The 20,182-nt window shown below is 43.7% G+C and overlaps 2 protein-coding genes across 7 annotated transcripts in view; one reads left to right on the top strand and one right to left on the bottom strand.

Moving 5' to 3' along the window:
- Positions 1-62: 62 nt before the first annotated feature.
- On the top strand, positions 63-6,025 carry LOC5518261 (galanin receptor type 1). 3 transcript variants are annotated; one of them, XM_032362986.2, is made up of 2 exons: positions 63-580; positions 3,413-6,025. In XM_032362986.2, exon 2 carries the CDS (start codon positions 3,526-3,528, stop codon positions 4,942-4,944), a length of 1,419 nt encoding a protein of 472 aa, XP_032218877.1. In that variant the 5' UTR covers positions 63-580; positions 3,413-3,525; the 3' UTR covers positions 4,945-6,025. The 3 variants fall into 3 exon arrangements, with proteins under 3 accessions (XP_032218877.1, XP_048588051.1, XP_032218878.1); XM_048732094.1 differs by having other exon boundaries at positions 1,796-6,025; XM_032362987.2 differs by having other exon boundaries at positions 63-1,960.
- Positions 6,026-8,388: 2,363 nt separating this feature from the next.
- The window catches only part of LOC5518304 (cytosolic 10-formyltetrahydrofolate dehydrogenase), a 37,159-nt gene continuing 25,365 nt past the window's right edge, over positions 8,389-20,182 (bottom strand). For 3 of the 4 annotated variants that reach the window (XM_032362903.2, XM_032362904.2, XM_032362902.2), the window contains 7 exons: positions 11,904-11,953; positions 11,423-11,496; positions 11,260-11,351; positions 10,928-11,033; positions 10,531-10,612; positions 9,518-9,635; positions 8,389-8,827 (listed from right to left, as the gene is read on the bottom strand). In XM_032362903.2, coding sequence (XP_032218794.1) covers positions 8,772-8,827; positions 9,518-9,635; positions 10,531-10,612; positions 10,928-11,033; positions 11,260-11,351; positions 11,423-11,496; positions 11,904-11,953 — 578 coding nt within the window. In that variant the 3' untranslated portion in view covers positions 8,389-8,771. Of the gene's footprint in view, positions 8,828-9,517; positions 9,636-9,935; positions 10,035-10,530; positions 10,613-10,927; positions 11,034-11,259; positions 11,352-11,422; positions 11,497-11,903; positions 11,954-20,182 lie in introns of those variants that run through there. The other variant, XM_048732063.1, reaches the window with a different exon arrangement.

Genomic DNA, 20,182 nt, shown 5'->3' with positions numbered 1-20,182 from the left:
GCCTTTTAGGAAGGGCTTCATCGTATGATCCCGAAGAGTTACCATAACAGTGATATTACGCTTATTTATTTGATTTAGGAAAACATCTAAAACTGACACTGCATAATGCCCAGACAAATAAAAAAATAATGGCATTTCGTTTATGGTGTTTGCACATTTGTTTGTGAGGATATAATAGAAATTTCAAGGGTCAATTTATTTTCTACGTATTTTTGGTGTGCAGATGCGGAAAGGACACGAATAATATTTCCCCCACCCCCCCCCCCCCCCCCCCGCCGTCTAAACTACCGTCTAACGAGACCCACCCTATATCCCGATACATTTTCCTTGAGGCATATCGTGAAATCGACTCCATTGTAGGACCAACCGCGCACCAAAAAATGACAAATCCACGAGAGCTGCAAGATAATCAGCAGGGTTTTAGCCAATGGCGAGAAAGCATGCTTATCTTCATTAGTGCCGCGTCAAATTGAAGTCCCATCGCCGCAGAAACGCAGTCTTGGCGTGAGATTATCGTAAATGGATTATAACTTCGGACGTAGTGTAAATCTGGGCTTAGCGTTAGCACTTCTACGCCAAGGTAAGGGCTGGCATTGTATACCACGGTATGTTGATACAAGCGCTAACAGGTAGTTTTAAAATGGGCCGTTTCATGTGCACGAAAGTGTGTCAGAGCAGATAGAAATGTTAAATGTGTGTAATACATGTGTTTGCAGATCTACTATCTGTTAGTCCATGCTTTTTTTTTGTATTTTCCATAATAAAAATAATTGCCGTATTTTCTTGTTTTTTATTCGACCAACATTTAGAACAGAGTGTTCTCTTCAAAATTGGCCAGGCTGCATGCGTTTAAAGAATTTAGATAAGTGTTTTATTATGTGTGAAGAGGCCGATAGGCATGTAAAATATTACCCCGGTAAAAAGGTAGTTTTTTCTATTTCTAAAAAAAAGGCCCTTTAAAGAGAGTCAGGCAAGCATGTCAATTATGAAAAACAACTCTTATGACTGATATCACGCCTTCGCTCATAGGTTTCATCCGTGAACAAATATCGGCTTATGCTCCAGTACCAAAATTCCAGTAAAATAGAATGTGTTTTAAGAATTTAAACATTCTGAAAACCGTGTTTTTCTAACATAAAACAGTATGACTTTTCTTGCTATTGAAATCCGGCTTCTTAAACGATTGGGAACCCTCGCACGTAGTTCGCCGCTAAATAGTGCGGTTTGAGATATTGGCGAAATTTGTTCCTTGTAAACAAGTGTGATTTGGTACATGCATAGTAATAATCCTTTATTCGGTAAATTTAGTTGTGCCGCGCGATTCTACTGTCTATCAAAAATATAAGCATGTTATCTTAGTTATGAAAATGTTTAAAGATGAATTTCAAAACCTTTATTTCGCCGCTGTTTAACCTCAATTTACTGAGGCTTATGCTAAAGCTATCGCTGAGCAAGGATCCTTTCTGTAGCCGCTAGATGGAACATCTGTTTTTTTAATTACCTTGGTCATAGTACATTTGTCATGTAGAGTACATGCGAAAAAATAGGGACAATTGTGACCTTGCAACTAAAATCGCATAGTTTCAAAGCCCTAAGGCTTACATATTCTCTTCTGTGTAGGATATAGTCCTCTTGTCACTCAATTTGACAGGAAATATAGCCATACGATATCCTAGTTTCCAGAGGTCCCGGATAATCTCGTGAGATACGAGATCTTCTGGAGTCCAGAGTAAGAATAAGAACGACTTGTTCACGGGCGTGCTTAACAGAATGCTTAAGAGAATGTGCTTAACAGATTGATGAAGTGTGTGTGCTATAAGATGCACGGAAGCATTCGCCGTATTCATCCCGAGAAGGCAAAGTCATTGACCCTACCCACAGATACTTAGGTCAAAAAAAGTTGCGTCAGTGAAAACGGCATTGGCGAATGGAAAACGACCGAGCGGTGGAATATTACTGGGTACTAATAATTTGTAAGAATTAAGGAGATGAATAACCTCCAGGATGCCATACATTAATGACATGATCGTACCATTTATATATATTTTTACATTTGGTACAATATCATATTGAAGTGTCATTTACCATTTGACATTTTTTAATGCGTTTGCCTACATATGCCCAAATCCGGACCTCTACAGACATTGCATCGTGTCTGTTTTGGTTTATCTTACATTCTATTTTGATAAATCAATTGTTGTGGTCTTATATCTGGTGTGGTTATGGTCTTATATCTGGTGTTGTTGTGGTCTTATATCTGGTGTTGTTGTGGTCTTATATCTGTTGTTGTTGTAGTCTTATATCTGTTGTTGTTATGGCCTTATATCTGGTGTTGTTGTGGTCTTATATCTGGTTCGAGCTGGTGTGGTTATGGTCTAATATCTGGTGTGGTTATGTTCTTATATTTGGTGTGGTTATGGTCTTATATCTGGCGTTGTTGTGTTCTTATATCTGGTTTTGTTGTGGTCTTATATCTGGTGTTGTTGTGGTCTTATATCTGGTGTTGTTGTGGTCTTATATCTGGCGTTGTTGTGATCTTATATCTGGTGTTGTTGTGGTCTTATATCTGGTTCGAGCTGGTGTGGTTATGGTCTAATATCTGGTGTGGTTATGTTCTTATATTTGGTGTGGTTATGGTCTTATATCTGGCGTTGTTGTGTTCTTATATCTGGTCTTGTTGTGGTCTTATATCTGGCGTTGTTGTGATCTTATATCTGGTGTTGTTGTGGTCTTATATCTGGCGTTGTTGTGTTCTTATATCTGGTCTTGTTGTGGTCTTATATCTGGCGTTGTTGTGATCTTATATCTGGTGTTGTTGTGGTCTTATATCTGGCGTTGTTGTGATCTTATATCTGGTGTTGTTGTGGTCTTATATCTGGCGTTGTTGTGATCTTATATCTGGTGTCGTTGTGGACTTGTATCTGGACTGTGGTGTTGTTGTGGTCTTATATCTGGTGTGGTATTATATCTATGGCGGATTAAAAATTGCTAACTTCCTTTAACCCCTCTACTTTCTTGACTATTGCGTTAATGTCCATTCAATTTTTTATATTAGATTCTCGACATCAGCCTTTTTCAATAACTAAAGATGTTCACCTTCGCCAAGTAAATTGTTTTCTAGAATCCACCTCCACCAGGCTCATGCGTAGATTAAGAATGGAGACACGAAAACGAGCCGTAGCTTGGCGCCTAACAGACGTATTGAATTGAATGCAAGCTTCTAGAAAAATGGTTCCCTAAAGAAGTTCTCCCCTTTTTTTTGTCAAGTGTATTTTCTTTTAATCAGGGAACCGCTCTATATAAAAAGGTTTAAGTAAAAAAAAACTTCCTCGAGAGCGCTAGAAACTAAGGTCATCAAGCTTATCAAATCAAAAGGATAATCAGGATAATCACTTTGTTTTCTTTTTGGTAGCTAATTGAAGCACTCGAAGAATCCATTAAGCCGATGACAAGCGATGTTTCTTCATCGATTTGTGAAGAACTAAAGGTCGAGGAAACTGCACTGAGCTAAAAGTGGACATATCAATGAATTCGTCAAACTTTACAACCTTTACTGGACTCGACGGAATTGGAAATCACGCGCGGATATCAACGGAGTTCAAAATCCTCAAAATGGCGCTCTACTCTATTATCTTTCTCCTCAGTATGACTGGAAACATATTGGTGATCTCCGTTATATGCTTCACCAAGAAAATGCGAAGTTCTTCACATATCCTCATCCTGCACGTGGCGATATGTGACCTGCTCACACCGTCTCTCAGTATCCCATTCGATTTAGCCTACGAGGAGCTAAAATACAAATGGATATTTGGTAAAGCGATGTGTAAGATCCTTTGGCCATGCCAGACATACCTCACCACATCAACAACATTTCTGCTAACTGCAATCTGTGTGGATCGTTACAGAGCACTTGTTTACCCATTCAGCCAGCGCTGGAAAGGCCGACGTCTGTACTGCAAGATTGCCTCCATCTTTGCTTTCGCAGCTATGGTCGTAATACCTTATATGCTTGTTCTAAATTTGTCGGCTACGTCTGGAATTAAGGACTGTGTAGAGGAATGGCCAGAGCCGGCTTTTGCGTACAAACAAGCTTACACGATGGTACTGTTCCTACTACAGTATGCTGTCCCGCTAGTGGTGATGATTGTGCTGTATTCCATTGCACTTCAAAGCCTGTCAAATGCAAACAAGACCGCCGTCAAGTACAGTTCCTTGTCTAAGAAGAACTCTCAAAGATCCAACAGTGTGCGCAGTGACACAGATCATCAAAACCTAGAAGAGACGCGTAGGGAACAGCACTTTAAGGTGACGAAAATGTTTATAATTGTAGTGATTGTTTTCGCCATCAGTATGTTCCCTAATCAAGTGCTCTGGCTTTGGGTAGACTATGGCGATTTCTCCAATCACCCGCACTTCCCCGTCACTGCAGTCGTATGCCGCTTATTCACCTACTCGAACAGCGTGTTGAACCCGTTCATCTACGGTCTGTACAGCAAGGAGTTCCGATCAGGGTACATCCGAGCTGGCAAGACGCTTTCCTCATCGCGTGACAGATATAAACCCTCATCGCGTGACAGATATCAAGCCGCGAAGAAAATGAGAGGAGGGTTGGAGAAAGAGTTAGGAAAAAACACTTTACTGAATGGTGCCCCTAATGATGGGGCGGGCACAGAGTTGATCAACTTCTCGAAATTGAAGAATGTGGATAAGGGTGAGATGGTAGACGCTACTTCAAGTTCAAGGGGGCGTGATGAGAAAGGTCGCGTAATGTCTGTTATATCTGTCCCGCCCAATAATCACCAGAGTATAACGTGCGAGGAAGATAAGCAAGGAAATGGTCTCCACATAGATGACAGTTTCCAGACAGACGAGATATCACTGGACATGACGGATGATAAAAATCTGATGCATCGCTTGGGTAAACTGCAAGAAAGCAGATGTTGATGAGTGTAGTATAGTAGCTATCACAAATTGCGAGTGTTGTCTATCACGTTTTAAAGTTTTGTGCCATGGGACAGCCTTTCACGTTGAACCCATCAGAAGCGCCTTTGCATGTTGGTGGTTGTAATCCCTCAGGCCCTTTGGAGCTCGTGCTGTTCACGAGTCGAATGCACAGACTGCAAGTGATCCAAGTCAGCAGTTTCTTAACTTTTGTTATTGAGTAGGATGCATCGAGGACAGGAGGAGTAGAGTTTGTTAGGCTGTCAGGCTAAATTCTGAACCACGAAATTCACTTTCGACTTAGTCGAGCACGTTTCGGCTTGCATGACTCAGGCTCACGACTACACAACATAACTTGACCGGAGAGCGCATTGTAAAACACGGCACATTTCAGCCAAGTTAAAGGGAATTTCGTGCTTTAGAATTACGCATTGGCTATATGCCCGACAGTCGGGAAAGATCCTTAATGGACTAAATGCCCGACAGTTTTCGATTTATTAAAAAAAAACAGTAAATTGTCGACCTATCTCTGTTTGTTGAGAAACGGTAAGCAAATCTGAATTGAGATTTGTTGTGGGTATTGAATGTTTTCGGTTGTCTATATGTACACTAAATTATAAAATCGTAATTTTATTGCAGTCTTCCGACAGGAATAACTAGCAGCGTTATATGAAAGCCGTAATTGTGTGTGAAGTCTCTTAGTCTGTTGGTGCCCGAAGACTGCAAGCAGGCCGAGCCCCTGCCAGATAATAAAGCGTAGGTTGTTGACCTAGAAACCGTTCCCAAGCTGATAAGTGAAAGTAAAGGCGAGCCAGGAGTGATATTTTCCATGAACTGGCTATTCCGGGCAGACTACGATTAAAACAGACGGGGGTGCGTGATCGTCAGCAAAATCGATTTTAACCCTAAAGGATGGCACTTTGGGCGCGGTCAACAGAAATTTTTACCCCTAAGATATAGCAAATTGGGTGTGGTCAAAGGAATTTTTCCCCCGTAGAGATAGCATTAAAAAAAAATACCCGTTTTAATTGGCTGACGGATCCTGTATTCTGTTACCGACAATAAAGCCGGAAGTAGCAACCGATCAGCTGACTTGTGGTTTTTTGTAAAATACGTTTGGAGCGGTTGGGCCACCATTTAGCGACAACCTAAATCATAGCAGAATCGGAAAAATCCTCCTCCCCGGGCGTGAAAACCCCTAAAAGATGGCAGAATCGGAAAAATCCTAAAACACCCCCTAAGAGATAGCAGTTGGTAAGAATTTTATACCCTAAAAGATAGTTGGAGCACCCCCGTCTACTTTTTTGGAAATCCATCCCCCCCAGGTTCATCTGCAAGAAGCAATATACATACAAAGGAACAGAATTTGCATGTGTCCAAGTCAGGTTGCGCGGGCCATTGGCGACATCGTTTACTCAAACTTGTGAATGCCACACGCAAGACATTGGCTACAAGATTTATCAGCACGTTTGTGACCGTTACTTTCTTTGGGAAAAATTTTCTTTTATTTCAATTGTGGCCAAGTTTAATTTCAATTACGACCTTTATTTCATTAGTGAACACATGTCAATGTCACCCCTAAATTCACAATCACGCGGTCGCGCCAAGTTCAATTGCTTTAACCGGTTTGTAATTCTCAGCTGCCAATCAAACTTAGCGAAAAAACTCGACGAAATCGAGAATCAGGCTGCCCCGTAGGCCGTTCAATTGAATTAATCAAAAACATACTTACTTAATTAATTTTCGATTTGCAAATTTACACAACGGCAAAAGGAAGCCATAAGTGCTCTTGAACGATGCATTGCATTGCGCTCTTAGAATCAATATTATTATCATTTCTGTTTTTGACGACGTCAACGATTTCACAGATCACGCGACCAACTTGTTGTACCCATTTCCCCCACATCTACATTACACATAACAAGTTTAGTTGTCATAAGATGTTTCGGCGTCATGGTAGTTTTAATTTATTGACGTCATCGATGACGTCACGTGAACAACTCATTGCACCCCAATTGAAGCATACCTCACACCTCACACCGAGTTTTGTTGTCACACGACAACAAAATGAAATATAAATGTTTTATTTGATGACGTCAGTATATTTTTGCTTCTAGTGACGTCGTTGATGACGTCACAATCACGTGATTATATTGGTGCACCCCCCTTGACACTTTCATGACACATACCAAGATTGATGGTTATAGGATGTTTTGTTCATGAGATATGGATATTTTTGTTCTTAATGAAATCGTAATAGTTTAGCCTTTAGTCCTCGATGACGTCACAAATCACGTGACCATATTTTTGCACCCTTCCCCTCTTGACACAAACATGACACCTGCCAAGTTTGGTTGTGAAACAATGTTTATTTCAAAGATATAAATGATTTTGTTTTTAATCACGTTTTTTTCTTAAAGTGAGGTCATCGATGACGTCACACAACACGTGACCATATTTTTGCATCTCTTTTGACACCTACATGACACCTACCGAGTTTGGTTGCCATATGTTTTTCTTTGTGAAATATAAATATTTTTATTTAGATGACGTTAGCATATTTTTGCTTCTAGTGACGTCATCGATTACGTCAACAACCACGTGACCACAGTTTTGCACTTTCCTTGACACATACATGACACCTGCCAAGTTTGGTTGTCATACGATGCTTTTAAGAGACGGACGGACATCTCGTCACTAAAACTCGAGTCGATGTGTTACCAATATTTGTTGCCGTTTGTTTTGTATACCACTTTTTCTTAGGTATGGGGCTCCGCTCACGCGTCGCGCCGCGTGCGAGCTCCGCTCATATTGGAGAGTGTCCTAGGACATCATGAAGTCTATTGTTGTTTGGCTTTGCCTGGATGAGAGAATTATTTTCCAATGAACCACCACAGCTCTCCTAAATGCTGTCTTTTCTGAAACCAAATTGATTCCAAAATTGTTGCTGTTCTGGGTCTGTATGACCTGGAATTGATTTGTTTGGCTTTTAGGTAAAAAGAAGGAGTGTTGACTGGCCCTCCCCTCATGAATTTTTCCCCGGATCCCCCAAAATGCTTTGCAATCCGTAATGGCATCCGAGTGGTTTCACAAGCTTTCAAGAAGTGGACATTGTGTTTTGAAGCCATGGAAGTTGACCTGGAGGATCAGAATAAAGGTATCTATTTGTGTCTGTGTTTGCTGATCTCTCTCCCTTGTGTGGTATTTTGAGCGTTTTGTTGAGAGGGTTGATTCTGCTTTGTTTTTCATTGCATGATTTGAAATTTGTCAAAGAACCTGAGCTATTCGGCTAAAGAGTAGTTGCTATCACCTTGGTTGGATGCTAACTAAAAGACCATTTATCCCTTAGACTGATGGCTGAATATCTTCATCTTGTTCTGTATATTTTGCATAATTTTGTATAATTTTTTAAGGCCATGGGTACTTCTCAAAGCCGGTACAGGCCGGTTGAGGGGTCAATGTGTTATACATCTTTAATTGGAAGCCTATAATGATAAATGTATAAACACATATATTTTTTATAGTTCCACTTACATATGAATACAGTATGGGTATAATTGTTAAGATATCACAATAGCCACGCCATTAACAGCCACTCAGTTTTCATTGAACGGCAAATGACACACAGGACTTCTATCTATAAAATAGGAACAGCTTACAGCTGATGTCTGATAACATAAAAAAATTGCCCCTGGTTGCACTGTAGCACGTCGTAATCCGTAACACACGTAGACTCATATGTACACTTATACTACACACACCTCTTCAAAATTCCAGTCAATATAAGAATAATGAAAATACTCTTTTGTGCTTTACTCCATACTAATCTCCTAATACTCAATCGTGATCACTTTCGTCTTTAAATATTCATTCAGGGCTTCCATACCTACAAGCATAGAGCACAACATTTGAATGGTGAATATGACTACGCTAGTTGACATTTTTCGCACCATTTATTCTTACCTAGTACCCCCCCCCCCCCCCGATTTCCATACTTCAATAATTTTACTATGTTAGTGCGGGGGAAGTAGTGTGAAATTGTTTTACTCCAGTACATTGTAAAGTGGTTTGAGAAATAATAAGTGGGCCAACTCAAAGCCTTTGATGGCTGCCTTAAAGCTACTACATATACTAGATGGACTGATTATCCTCTTCAGTTAACATGCGTCTGAGGTTAAAGTTTCTTTCAGCCGCAATTTTGTTAACCTAGCAGAATAATAAGAGAAAGCTTCCATTTCCATCGGCTGATTATGGGTAAGCTATATTATCAGTTAACTAAATCCAATACAATTTGTTGTTCCTTTATTTTCGGATTTCTTCTTCTTGCAAATGCACATAAAAACAATCAAAAAGTTGTGCACGACAAGGACTCTAGATATCCCTTCAAGCAACAATATGTGCACGACAAGGACTCTAGATATCCCTTCAAGCAACAATATGTGCACGACAAGGACTCTAGATATCCCTTCAAGCAACAAGTTGTGCACGACAAGGACTCTAGATATCCCTTCAAGCAACAAGTTGTGCACGACAAGGACTCTAGATATCCCTTCAAGCAACATGCGAGTGCACTTACCGAGATCCTTGCCAAATCCTGACTGCTTGCAGCCACCAAAAGGCGCCGCGACGTCCGTCTTGTTGTACGTGTTCACAAAACATGTACCAGCCTCAAGGGCGTCAGCAACACGAAGAGCCTGAGATAGACAAGACAATCAGCCTATCACGAAGAGCCTGAGATAGACAAGACAATCAGCCTATCACGAAGAGCCTGAAACAAGACAATCAGCCTATCACGAAAAGCCTGAGATAGACAAGACAATCTGCCTAACACGAAGAGCCTGAGATAGACAAGACAATCAGCCTATCACGAAAAGCCTGAGATAGACAAGACAATCTGCCTAACACGAAGAGCCTGAGATAGACAAGACAATCAGCCTATCACGAAAAGCCTGAGATAGACAAGACAATCAGCCTATCACGAAAAGCCTGAGATAGACAAGACAATCTGCCTAACACGAAGAGCCTGAGATAGACAAGACAATCAGCCTATCACGAAAAGCCTGAGACAAGACAATCAGCCTAACACGAAGAGCCTGAGATAAACAAGACAATCTGCCTATCACGAAGGGCCTGAGAGAGACAAGACAATCAGCCTATCATGAAAAGCCTGAGATAGACAAGACAATCAGCCTATCACGAAGAGCTTTTCAATCAACGAGGTTCAAAAGCTTGTTATTTATTTGCGTTTTAGGCGCATAGTTCATATTCTAATGGCGAAGAACAAAAGCAAGACGTAGCTGTGTATTGAACTAATTGTGAACAGTACTACTGGTTTTGTAGCTAACGTATCCAACAGTTTCTTGGTTAGCTTTATCACTGTCTGACTGTATTGCCAAGAGGCCTTCGAGAAATATCTGATAAAAACAGATTTGGCTTTCTTTTATTGATCAATTATTCTTAGTCCACAATCCATTTTCTCATTGGTTGTCAGTCACATGCAAGTTACATATATACGTTACTGAAACATGGATTTGCCTTCTGATTCGATTTTTCAAAAAAAAAAAAAAAATAGCAGCTACCGGTCTGTACCTTGCTCATATCCTTAGTAAAGACGCCAGACGCAAGGCCATACTCGGTGCCGTTAGCACTTTCCAACACGCCTTCCACGTCTCTGAAGGGTAAAAAGATAGATTAGGGTTAAATAATCACTACCATCAATGCCATACTTTACGCAAAATGTCTCGGCAATACAACCAGGAAAAATGAAAAGTTTAAAGGGCTATCGAAAGATACCATAAGTTTCACAATATTTTACTGATTCAAGTTGAAGCGTGAAGTGCAAAAGAGACCTTTATCGTGGCTATCTTTGTGGCTACTGAAGTGGGCTTTACATTCAAAGGCTCCTAGACACAAGTTTAGTGCCAGAAATTTTGCTGGAGCAAAATAGCACTTTGAAGGATTAAAATAAAAACGCCTGCAGTCTTACCCATCATCAAACTTGGAGATGATGACCACTGGGCCAAAAGATTCTTCTTTGGCAATGAACATGTCGTCCTCCACGTTGGTGAACACGGCAGGCTCGAAAAAGAAGCCTGAACAAACATTCAACATCGTTAGCTTGTTCAGGGTTGTTTTTGTACAACTGGTATAACTGAACTTTTTAATGTTGAGCTGAATTCATTTTCGAGGCGTTTCGAAAATTCTCCAAACGATCCCGGATGGAAAACATCTGGGTTACATCTTGTTGTGGCAATATAAAATTGGGAATGCCTGACCCAGAGAATGGTTTCCCAGTGAGACCATGATAACAAAGTTTACCTGGCCTGTCAAGGTGCCTCCCACCATAGACTAGCTTGGCGCCTTCCTCCACTCCTCGCTTCACGTACTCCACCAGCGAATCGAGGTGAGCTCTGTACAACAAATAAATGTTCTTAGAGAGTGCAAAAGCATGCAATGGCCATAGGCATGGGGGGGGACTCACTTGTGGTTCTGTGGCCCATGATCAGTGGCAGTATCCAGGGGATCTCCAATTTTCAGCTTTTTAAGTTCGTCAACCTAGCAATAAATAAATGAAAAAAGTAAGGCCTAGCTTAGACACTGTTCTATTCATGTGCTTTCCCAAATACAAATGCATTCTAATGAACAAAGTAGATTGTTTTATTGCAAAACAAGTCATTATCGACACACGCTTCAATAAAGATCCTCGATATTGTAATGCTTGCGAGATGTATGGATAGCTATCAATATGGAACGGGGTTTCTTGAGGTTCTTTTCTATAAGAATTTTATTTGCTTTGTTTGTAGAATCATAACTCGTTTTAAAGCCTGTTAATTCTAGATTCACCTAGATTAATTGAAGTAAACCGTTTATTTTCATTCTTTCAAAGTACATCAGGAGGGCAAATTCATTTTAATGGTACATGGGATAAAGGAACAAAATGGTTTTAAATCACCATTACTGACCAGTCGATTGACAAATTCATCATGGATTGATTCTTCTACAAAAAGCCGACCTAAAAGACAAAAACATGTCACATACCTACATCTCCCTAAAAACCTTCCCAACCTACTGTACTTCTAATACCACGGCAAGACAAGAAACAACACAACATCATTAAACTTACCTGAAACTAAAGCCATGAACAACACTATCATTAATGACATACCGTAACAGAATACTCATGTCTGGACCATCAATGCCATTACAGAATATTATGTCGGGACCATGAATGCCATTACAGAATACTCATGTCTGGACCATCAGTGCCATAACACCAATGCCATGTCTGGACCATCAATGCCATAACACCAGTGCCATGTTTGGACCATCAATGCCATGTTTGGACCATCAGGGCCACAACAACAGTGCCATGTCTGAACCATCAATGCCATAACACCAATGCCATGTTTGGACCATCAGGGCCACAACACCAGTGCCATGTCTGAACCATCAATGCCATAACACCAATGCCATGTCTGGAACATCAATGCCATAACACCAATGCCATGTCTGGACCATCAGTGCCATAACACCAATGCCATGTTTGGACCATCAGGGCCACAACACCAGTGCCATGTCTGAACCATCAATGCCATAACACCAGTGCCATGTCTGGACCATCAATGCCATAACACCAATGCCATGTCTGGACCACCAGTGCCATAACACCAATGCCATGTTTGGACCATCAATGCCATAACACCAATGCCATGTCTGAACCATCAGTGCCATAACACCAATGCCATGTCTGAACCATCAGTGCCATAACACCAATGCCATGTCTGAACCATCAGTGCCATAACACCAATGCCATGTTTGGACCATTGTCCACCAGTGTCCACCAGTGCCATGTTTGGAACATCAGTGCCATAACACCAATGCCATGTTTGGACCATCAATGCCATAACACCAATGCCATGTTTGGACCATTGTCCACCAGTGTCCACCAGTGCCATGTTTGAACCATCAGTGCCATAACACCAATGCCATGTTTGGACCATCAATGCCATAACACCAATGCCATGTCTGGACCATCAATGCCATAACACCAGTGCCATGTTTGGACCACCAGTGCCATGTCTGAACCATCAATGCCATAACACCAATGCCATGTCTGGACCATCAGTGCCATAACACCAATGCCATGTCTGGACCATCAGTGCCATGTCTGAACCATCAATGCCATAACACCAATGCCATGTCTGGACCATCAATGCCATAACACCAATGCCATGTCTGGACCATCAGTGCCATAACACCAATGCCATGTCTGGACCATCAGTGCCATGTCTGAACCATCAATGCCATAACACCAATGCCATGTCTGGACCATCAATGCCATAACACCAATGCCATGTCTGGACCATCAGTGCCATGTCTGAACCATCAATGCCATAACACCAATGCCATGTCTGAACCATCAATGCCATAACACCAATGCCATGTCTGGACCATCAATGCCATAACACCAATGCCATGTCTGGACCATCAGTGCCATAACACCAATGCCATGTTTGGACCATCAGTGCCATAACACCAATGCCATGTCTGGACCATCAGTGCCATAACACCAGTGCCATGTTTGGACCAGTGTCCACCAGTGCCATGTTTGGACCAGTGTCCACCAGTGCCATGTCTGGACCATCAGTGCCACAACACCAATGCCATGTCTGGACCATCAGTGCCATAACACCAATGCCATGTTTGGACCATCAGTGCCATAACACCAATGCCATGTCTGAACCATCAGTGCCATAACACCAATGCCATGTCTGGACCATCAAGGCCATAACACCAGTGCCATGTTTGGACCACCAGTGCCATGTCTGAACCATCAATGCCATAACACCAGTGCCATGTCTGAACAATCAATGCCATAACACCAGTGCCATGTTTGGACCATCAGTGCCATAACACCAGTGCCATGTTTGGACCATCAGTGCCATAACACCAGTGCCATGTCTGGACCATCAGTGCCATAACACCAATGCCATGTTTGGACCATCAATGCCACAACACCAATGCCATGTCTGAACCATCAGTGCCATAACACCAATGCCATGTCTGAACCATCAGTGCCATAACACCAATGCCATGTCTGGACCATCAGTGCCATAACACCAGTGCCATGTTTGGACCATCAGTGCCATAACACCAGTGCCATGTTTGGACCAGTGTCCACCAGTGCCATGTTTGGACCAGTGTCCACCAGTGCCATGTCTGGACCATCAGTGCCACAACACCAATGCCATGTCTGGACCATCAGTGCCATAACACCAATGCCATGTTTGGACCACCAGTGCCATGTCTGAACCATCAGTGCCATAACACCAATGCCATGTTTGGACCACCAGTGCCATGTCTGGACCATCAATGCCATAACACCAATGCCATGTCTGGACCACCAGTGCCATAACACCAATGCCATGTTTGGACCATCAATGCCATAACACCAATGCCATGTCTGGACCACCAGTGCCATAACACCAATGCCATGTCTGGACCATCAATGCCATAACACCAATGCCATGTCTGAACCATCAGTGCCATAACACCAATGCCATGTCTGAACCATCAGTGCCATAACACCAATGCCATGTCTGGACCATCAAGGCCATAACACCAATGCCATGTTTGGACCATTGTCCACCAGTGTCCACCAGTGCCATGTTTGGAACATCAGTGCCATAACACCAATGCCATGTTTGGACCATCAATGCCATAACACCAATGCCATGTTTGGACCATTGTCCACCAGTGTCCACCAGTGCCATGTTTGAACCATCAGTGCCATAACACCAATGCCATGTCTGAACCATCAATGCCATAACACCAATGCCATGTCTGGACCATCAATGCCATAACACCAATGCCATGTCTGGACCATCAGTGCCATAACACCAATGCCATGTTTGGACCATCAGTGCCATAACACCAATGCCATGTCTGGACCATCAGTGCCATAACACCAGTGCCATGTTTGGACCAGTGTCCACCAGTGCCATGTTTGGACCAGTGTCCACCAGTGCCATGTCTGGACCATCAGTGCCACAACACCAATGCCATGTCTGGACCATCAGTGCCATAACACCAATGCCATGTTTGGACCATCAGTGCCATAACACCAATGCCATGTCTGAACCATCAGTGCCATAACACCAATGCCATGTCTGGACCATCAAGGCCATAACACCAGTGCCATGTTTGGACCACCAGTGCCATGTCTGAACCATCAATGCCATAACACCAGTGCCATGTCTGAACAATCAATGCCATAACACCAGTGCCATGTTTGGACCATCAGTGCCATAACACCAGTGCCATGTTTGGACCATCAGTGCCATAACACCAGTGCCATGTCTGGACCATCAGTGCCATAACACCAATGCCATGTTTGGACCATCAATGCCACAACACCAATGCCATGTCTGAACCATCAGTGCCATAACACCAATGCCATGTCTGAACCATCAGTGCCATAACACCAATGCCATGTCTGGACCATCAGTGCCATAACACCAGTGCCATGTTTGGACCATCAGTGCCATAACACCAGTGCCATGTTTGGACCAGTGTCCACCAGTGCCATGTTTGGACCAGTGTCCACCAGTGCCATGTCTGGACCATCAGTGCCACAACACCAATGCCATGTCTGGACCATCAGTGCCATAACACCAATGCCATGTTTGGACCACCAGTGCCATGTCTGAACCATCAGTGCCATAACACCAATGCCATGTTTGGACCACCAGTGCCATGTCTGGACCATCAATGCCATAACACCAATGCCATGTCTGGACCACCAGTGCCATAACACCAATGCCATGTTTGGACCATCAATGCCATAACACCAATGCCATGTCTGGACCACCAGTGCCATAACACCAATGCCATGTCTGGACCATCAATGCCATAACACCAATGCCATGTCTGAACCATCAGTGCCATAACACCAATGCCATGTCTGAACCATCAGTGCCATAACACCAATGCCATGTCTGGACCATCAAGGCCATAACACCAATGCCATGTTTGGACCATTGTCCACCAGTGTCCACCAGTGCCATGTTTGGAACATCAGTGCCATAACACCAATGCCATGTTTGGACCATCAATGCCATAACACCAATGCCATGTTTGGACCATTGTCCACCAGTGTCCACCAGTGCCATGTTTGAACCATCAGTGCCATAACACCAATGCCATGTTTGGACCATCAATGCCATAACACCAATGCCATGTCTGGACCATCAATGCCATAACACCAGTGCCATGTTTGGACCACCAGTGCCATGTCTGAACCATCAATGCCATAACACCAATGCCATGTCTGGACCATCAGTGCCATAACACCAGTGCCATGTTTGGACCATCAATGCCATAACACCAATGCCATGTCTGGACCATCAGTGCCATAACACCAATGCCATGTTTGGACCATCAGGGCCACAACACCAGTGCCATGTCTGGACCATCAGTGCCATAACACCAATGCCATGTTTGGACCATCAGTGCCATAACACCAATGCCATGTTTGGACCATCAATGCCATAACACCAATGCCATGTTTGGACCATCAATGCCATAACACCAATGCCATGTTTGGACCATCAGTGCCATAACACCAATGCCATGTCTGGACCATCAGTGCCATAACACCAGTGCCATGTTTGGACCAGTGTCCACCAGTGCCATGTTTGGACCAGTGTCCACCAGTGCCATGTCTGGACCATCAGTGCCACAACACCAATGCCATGTCTGGACCATCAGTGCCATAACACCAATGCCATGTTTGGACCACCAGTGCCATGTCTGAACCATCAATGCCATAACACCAATGCCATGTTTGGACCACCAGTGCCATGTCTGAACCATCAATGCCATAACACCAGTGCCATGTCTGAACAATCAATGCCATAACACCAATGCCATGTTTGGACCATCAGTGCCATGTTTGGACCATCAGTGCCATAACACCAATGCCATGTTTGGACCATCAGTGCCATAACACCAGTGCCATGTTTGGACCATCAGTGCCATAACACCAGTGCCATGTCTGGACCATCAGTGCCATAACACCAGTGCCATGTCTGAACCATCAATGCCATAACACCAGTGCCATGTTTGGACCATCAGTGCCATAACACCAGTGCCATGTTTGGACCATCAGTGCCATAACACCAGTGCCATGTTTGGACCATCAATGCCACAACACCAATGGCATGTCTGAACCATCAGTGCCATAACACCAATGCCATGTCTGAACCATCAGTGCCATAACACCAATGCCATGTCTGGACCATCAGTGCCATAACACCAGTGCCATGTTTGGACCATCAGTGCCATAACACCAGTGCCATGTTTGGACCAGTGTCCACCAGTGCCATGTTTGGACCAGTGTCCACCAGTGCCATGTCTGGACCATCAGTGCCACAACACCAATGCCATGTCTGGACCATCAGTGCCATAACACCAATGCCATGTTTGGACCACCAGTGCCATGTCTGAACCATCAGTGCCATAACACCAATGCCATGTTTGGACCACCAGTGCCATGTCTGGACCATCAATGCCATAACACCAATGCCATGTCTGGACCATCAGTGCCATAACACCAGTGCCATGTTTGAACCATCAGTGCCATAACACCAATGCCATGTCTGGACCATCAGTGCCATAACACCAATGCCATGTTTGGACCATCAATGCCATAACACCAGTGCCATGTTTGGACCAGTGTCCACCAGTGCCATGTCTGGACCATCAGTGCCATAACACCAATGCCATGTTTGAACCATCAGTGCCATAACACCAATGCCATGTCTGGACCATCAGTGCCATAACACCAGTGCCATGTTTGAACCATCAGTGCCATAACACCAATGCCATGTCTGGACCATCAGTGCCATAACACCAATGCCATGTTTGGACCATCAATGCCACAACACCAATGCCATGTCTGAACCATCAATGCCATAACACCAATGCCATGTCTGAACCATCAATGCCATAACACCAGTGCCATGTTTGGACCAGTGTCCACCAGTGCCATGTCTGGACCATCAGTGCCATAACACCAATGCCATGTCTGGACCATCAATGCCATAACACCAGTGCCATGTATAGACCATCAATACAATAACACCAATGCCATGTTTGAACCATCAATGCCATAACACCAGTGCCATGTTTGGACCACCAGTGCCATGTCTGAACCATCAATGCCATAACACCAATGCCATGTCTGGACCATCAGTGCCATAACACCAATGCCATGTTTGAACCATCAGTGCCATAACACCAATGCCATGTTTGGACCATCAGTGCCATAACACCAATGCCATGTCTGGACCATCAGTGCCATAACACCAATGCCATGTTTGGACCACCAGTGCCATGTCTGGACCACCAATGCCATGTTTGGACCACCAGTGCCATGTCTGAACCATCAATGCCATAACACCAATGCCATGTTTGGACCATCAGTGCCATAACACCAGTGCCATGTTTGGACCATCAGTGCCATAACACCAATGCCATGTCTGGACCATCAGTGCCATAACACCAATGCCATGTTTGGACCACCAGTGCCATGTCTGAACCATCAATGCCATAACACCAATGCCATGTTTGGACCACCAGTGCCATGTTTGAACCATCAGTGCCATAACACCAATGCCATGTCTGGACCATCAGTGCCATAACACCAGTGCCATGTTTGGACCATCAGTGCCATAACACCAATGCCATGTTTGGACCATCAATGCCATAACACCAATGCCATGTCTGGACCACCAGTGCCATGTTTGGACCATCAGTGCCATAACACCAATGCCATGTCTGGACCATCAATGCCATAACACCAATGCCATGTTTGGACCATCAGTGCCATAACACCAATGCCATGTCTGGACCATCAGTGCCATAACACCAATGCCATGTCTGGACCATCAGTGCCATAACACCAGTGCCATGTTTGGACCATCAGTGCCATAACACCAATGCCATGTTTGGACCATCAATGCCATAACACCAATGCCATGTCTGGACCACCAGTGCCATGTTTGGACAATCAGTGCCATAACACCAGTGCCATGTCTGGACCATCAATGCTATAACACCAATGCCATGTCTGGACCATCAGTGCCATAACACCAGTGCCATGTTTGGACCATCAGTGCCATAACACCAATGCCATGTCTGGACCATCAGGGCCACAACACCAGTGCCATGTTTGGACCATCAGTGCCATAACACCAATGCCATGTTTGGACCATCAATGCCACAACACCAATGCCATGTTTGGACCATCAGTGCCATAACACCAATGCCATGTCTGGACCATCAGGGCCACAACACCAGTGCCATGTTTGGACCAGTGTCCACCAGTGCCATGTTTGGACCAGTGTCCACCAGTGCCATGTCTGGACCATCAGTGCCACAACACCAATGCCATGTTTGGACCATCAGGGCCACAACACCAGTGCCATGTTTGGACCAGTGTCCACCAGTGCCATGTTTGAACCATCAGTGCCATAACACCAATGCCATGTCTGGACCATCAGTGCCATGTCTGGACCACCAGTGCCATGTTTGGACCACCAGTGCCATGTTTGAACCATCAGTGCCATAACACCAATGCCATGTTTGGACCATCAGTGCCATAACACCAGTGCCATGTCTGGACCATCAATGCCATAACACCAATGCCATGTTTGGACCATTGTCCACCAGTGTCCACCAGTGCCATGTTTGGAACATCAGTGCCATAACACCAATGCCATGTTTGGACCATCAATGCCATAACACCAGTGCCATGTTTGGACCATCAATGCCATAACACCAGTGCCATGTATAGACCCTGCTATATATAGTGTTGGTTTGAGAAAAATACAAACTACATAGGTTTCCCTACAGGTCTGTTTCGTGGTTGCCCACTCATCAGGGGATTTAATGAGAATATTCCTACCATCGTATATATACTATTAACATTGAAATTTACATAATAATAGACTGATATTTTTAGCTAAGGAGGTAAGAGGAACAATAGCGAGTTACATTAAATATGCGGGGCGAAAACTAACAGTGCGGAACGTGTGAAAAATTGATAGCGCGAAAATTTAACGGTGACGGGATTAACAGTTCTAATTGTTTCGTAGCAGGGCTTTGTTTCTGTGGCGGCACGAGGACACGAGTTCATTGCGTTTATTTAGAGTTGATAGTTTGGGTTGGCAGATGATCG

This window comes from Nematostella vectensis, chromosome 1, assembly GCF_932526225.1.
Source record: "Nematostella vectensis chromosome 1, jaNemVect1.1, whole genome shotgun sequence".
Classification (NCBI taxonomy): domain Eukaryota; kingdom Metazoa; phylum Cnidaria; class Anthozoa; order Actiniaria; family Edwardsiidae; genus Nematostella; species Nematostella vectensis.
This window is presented reverse-complemented; position numbering and strand designations above follow the sequence as displayed.

Coding starts and splice junctions, on each gene's coding strand:
- LOC5518261 (XM_032362986.2), top strand. CDS start 3,526: ATGAATTCGTCAAACTTTACAACCTTTACTGGACTCGACGGAATTGGA.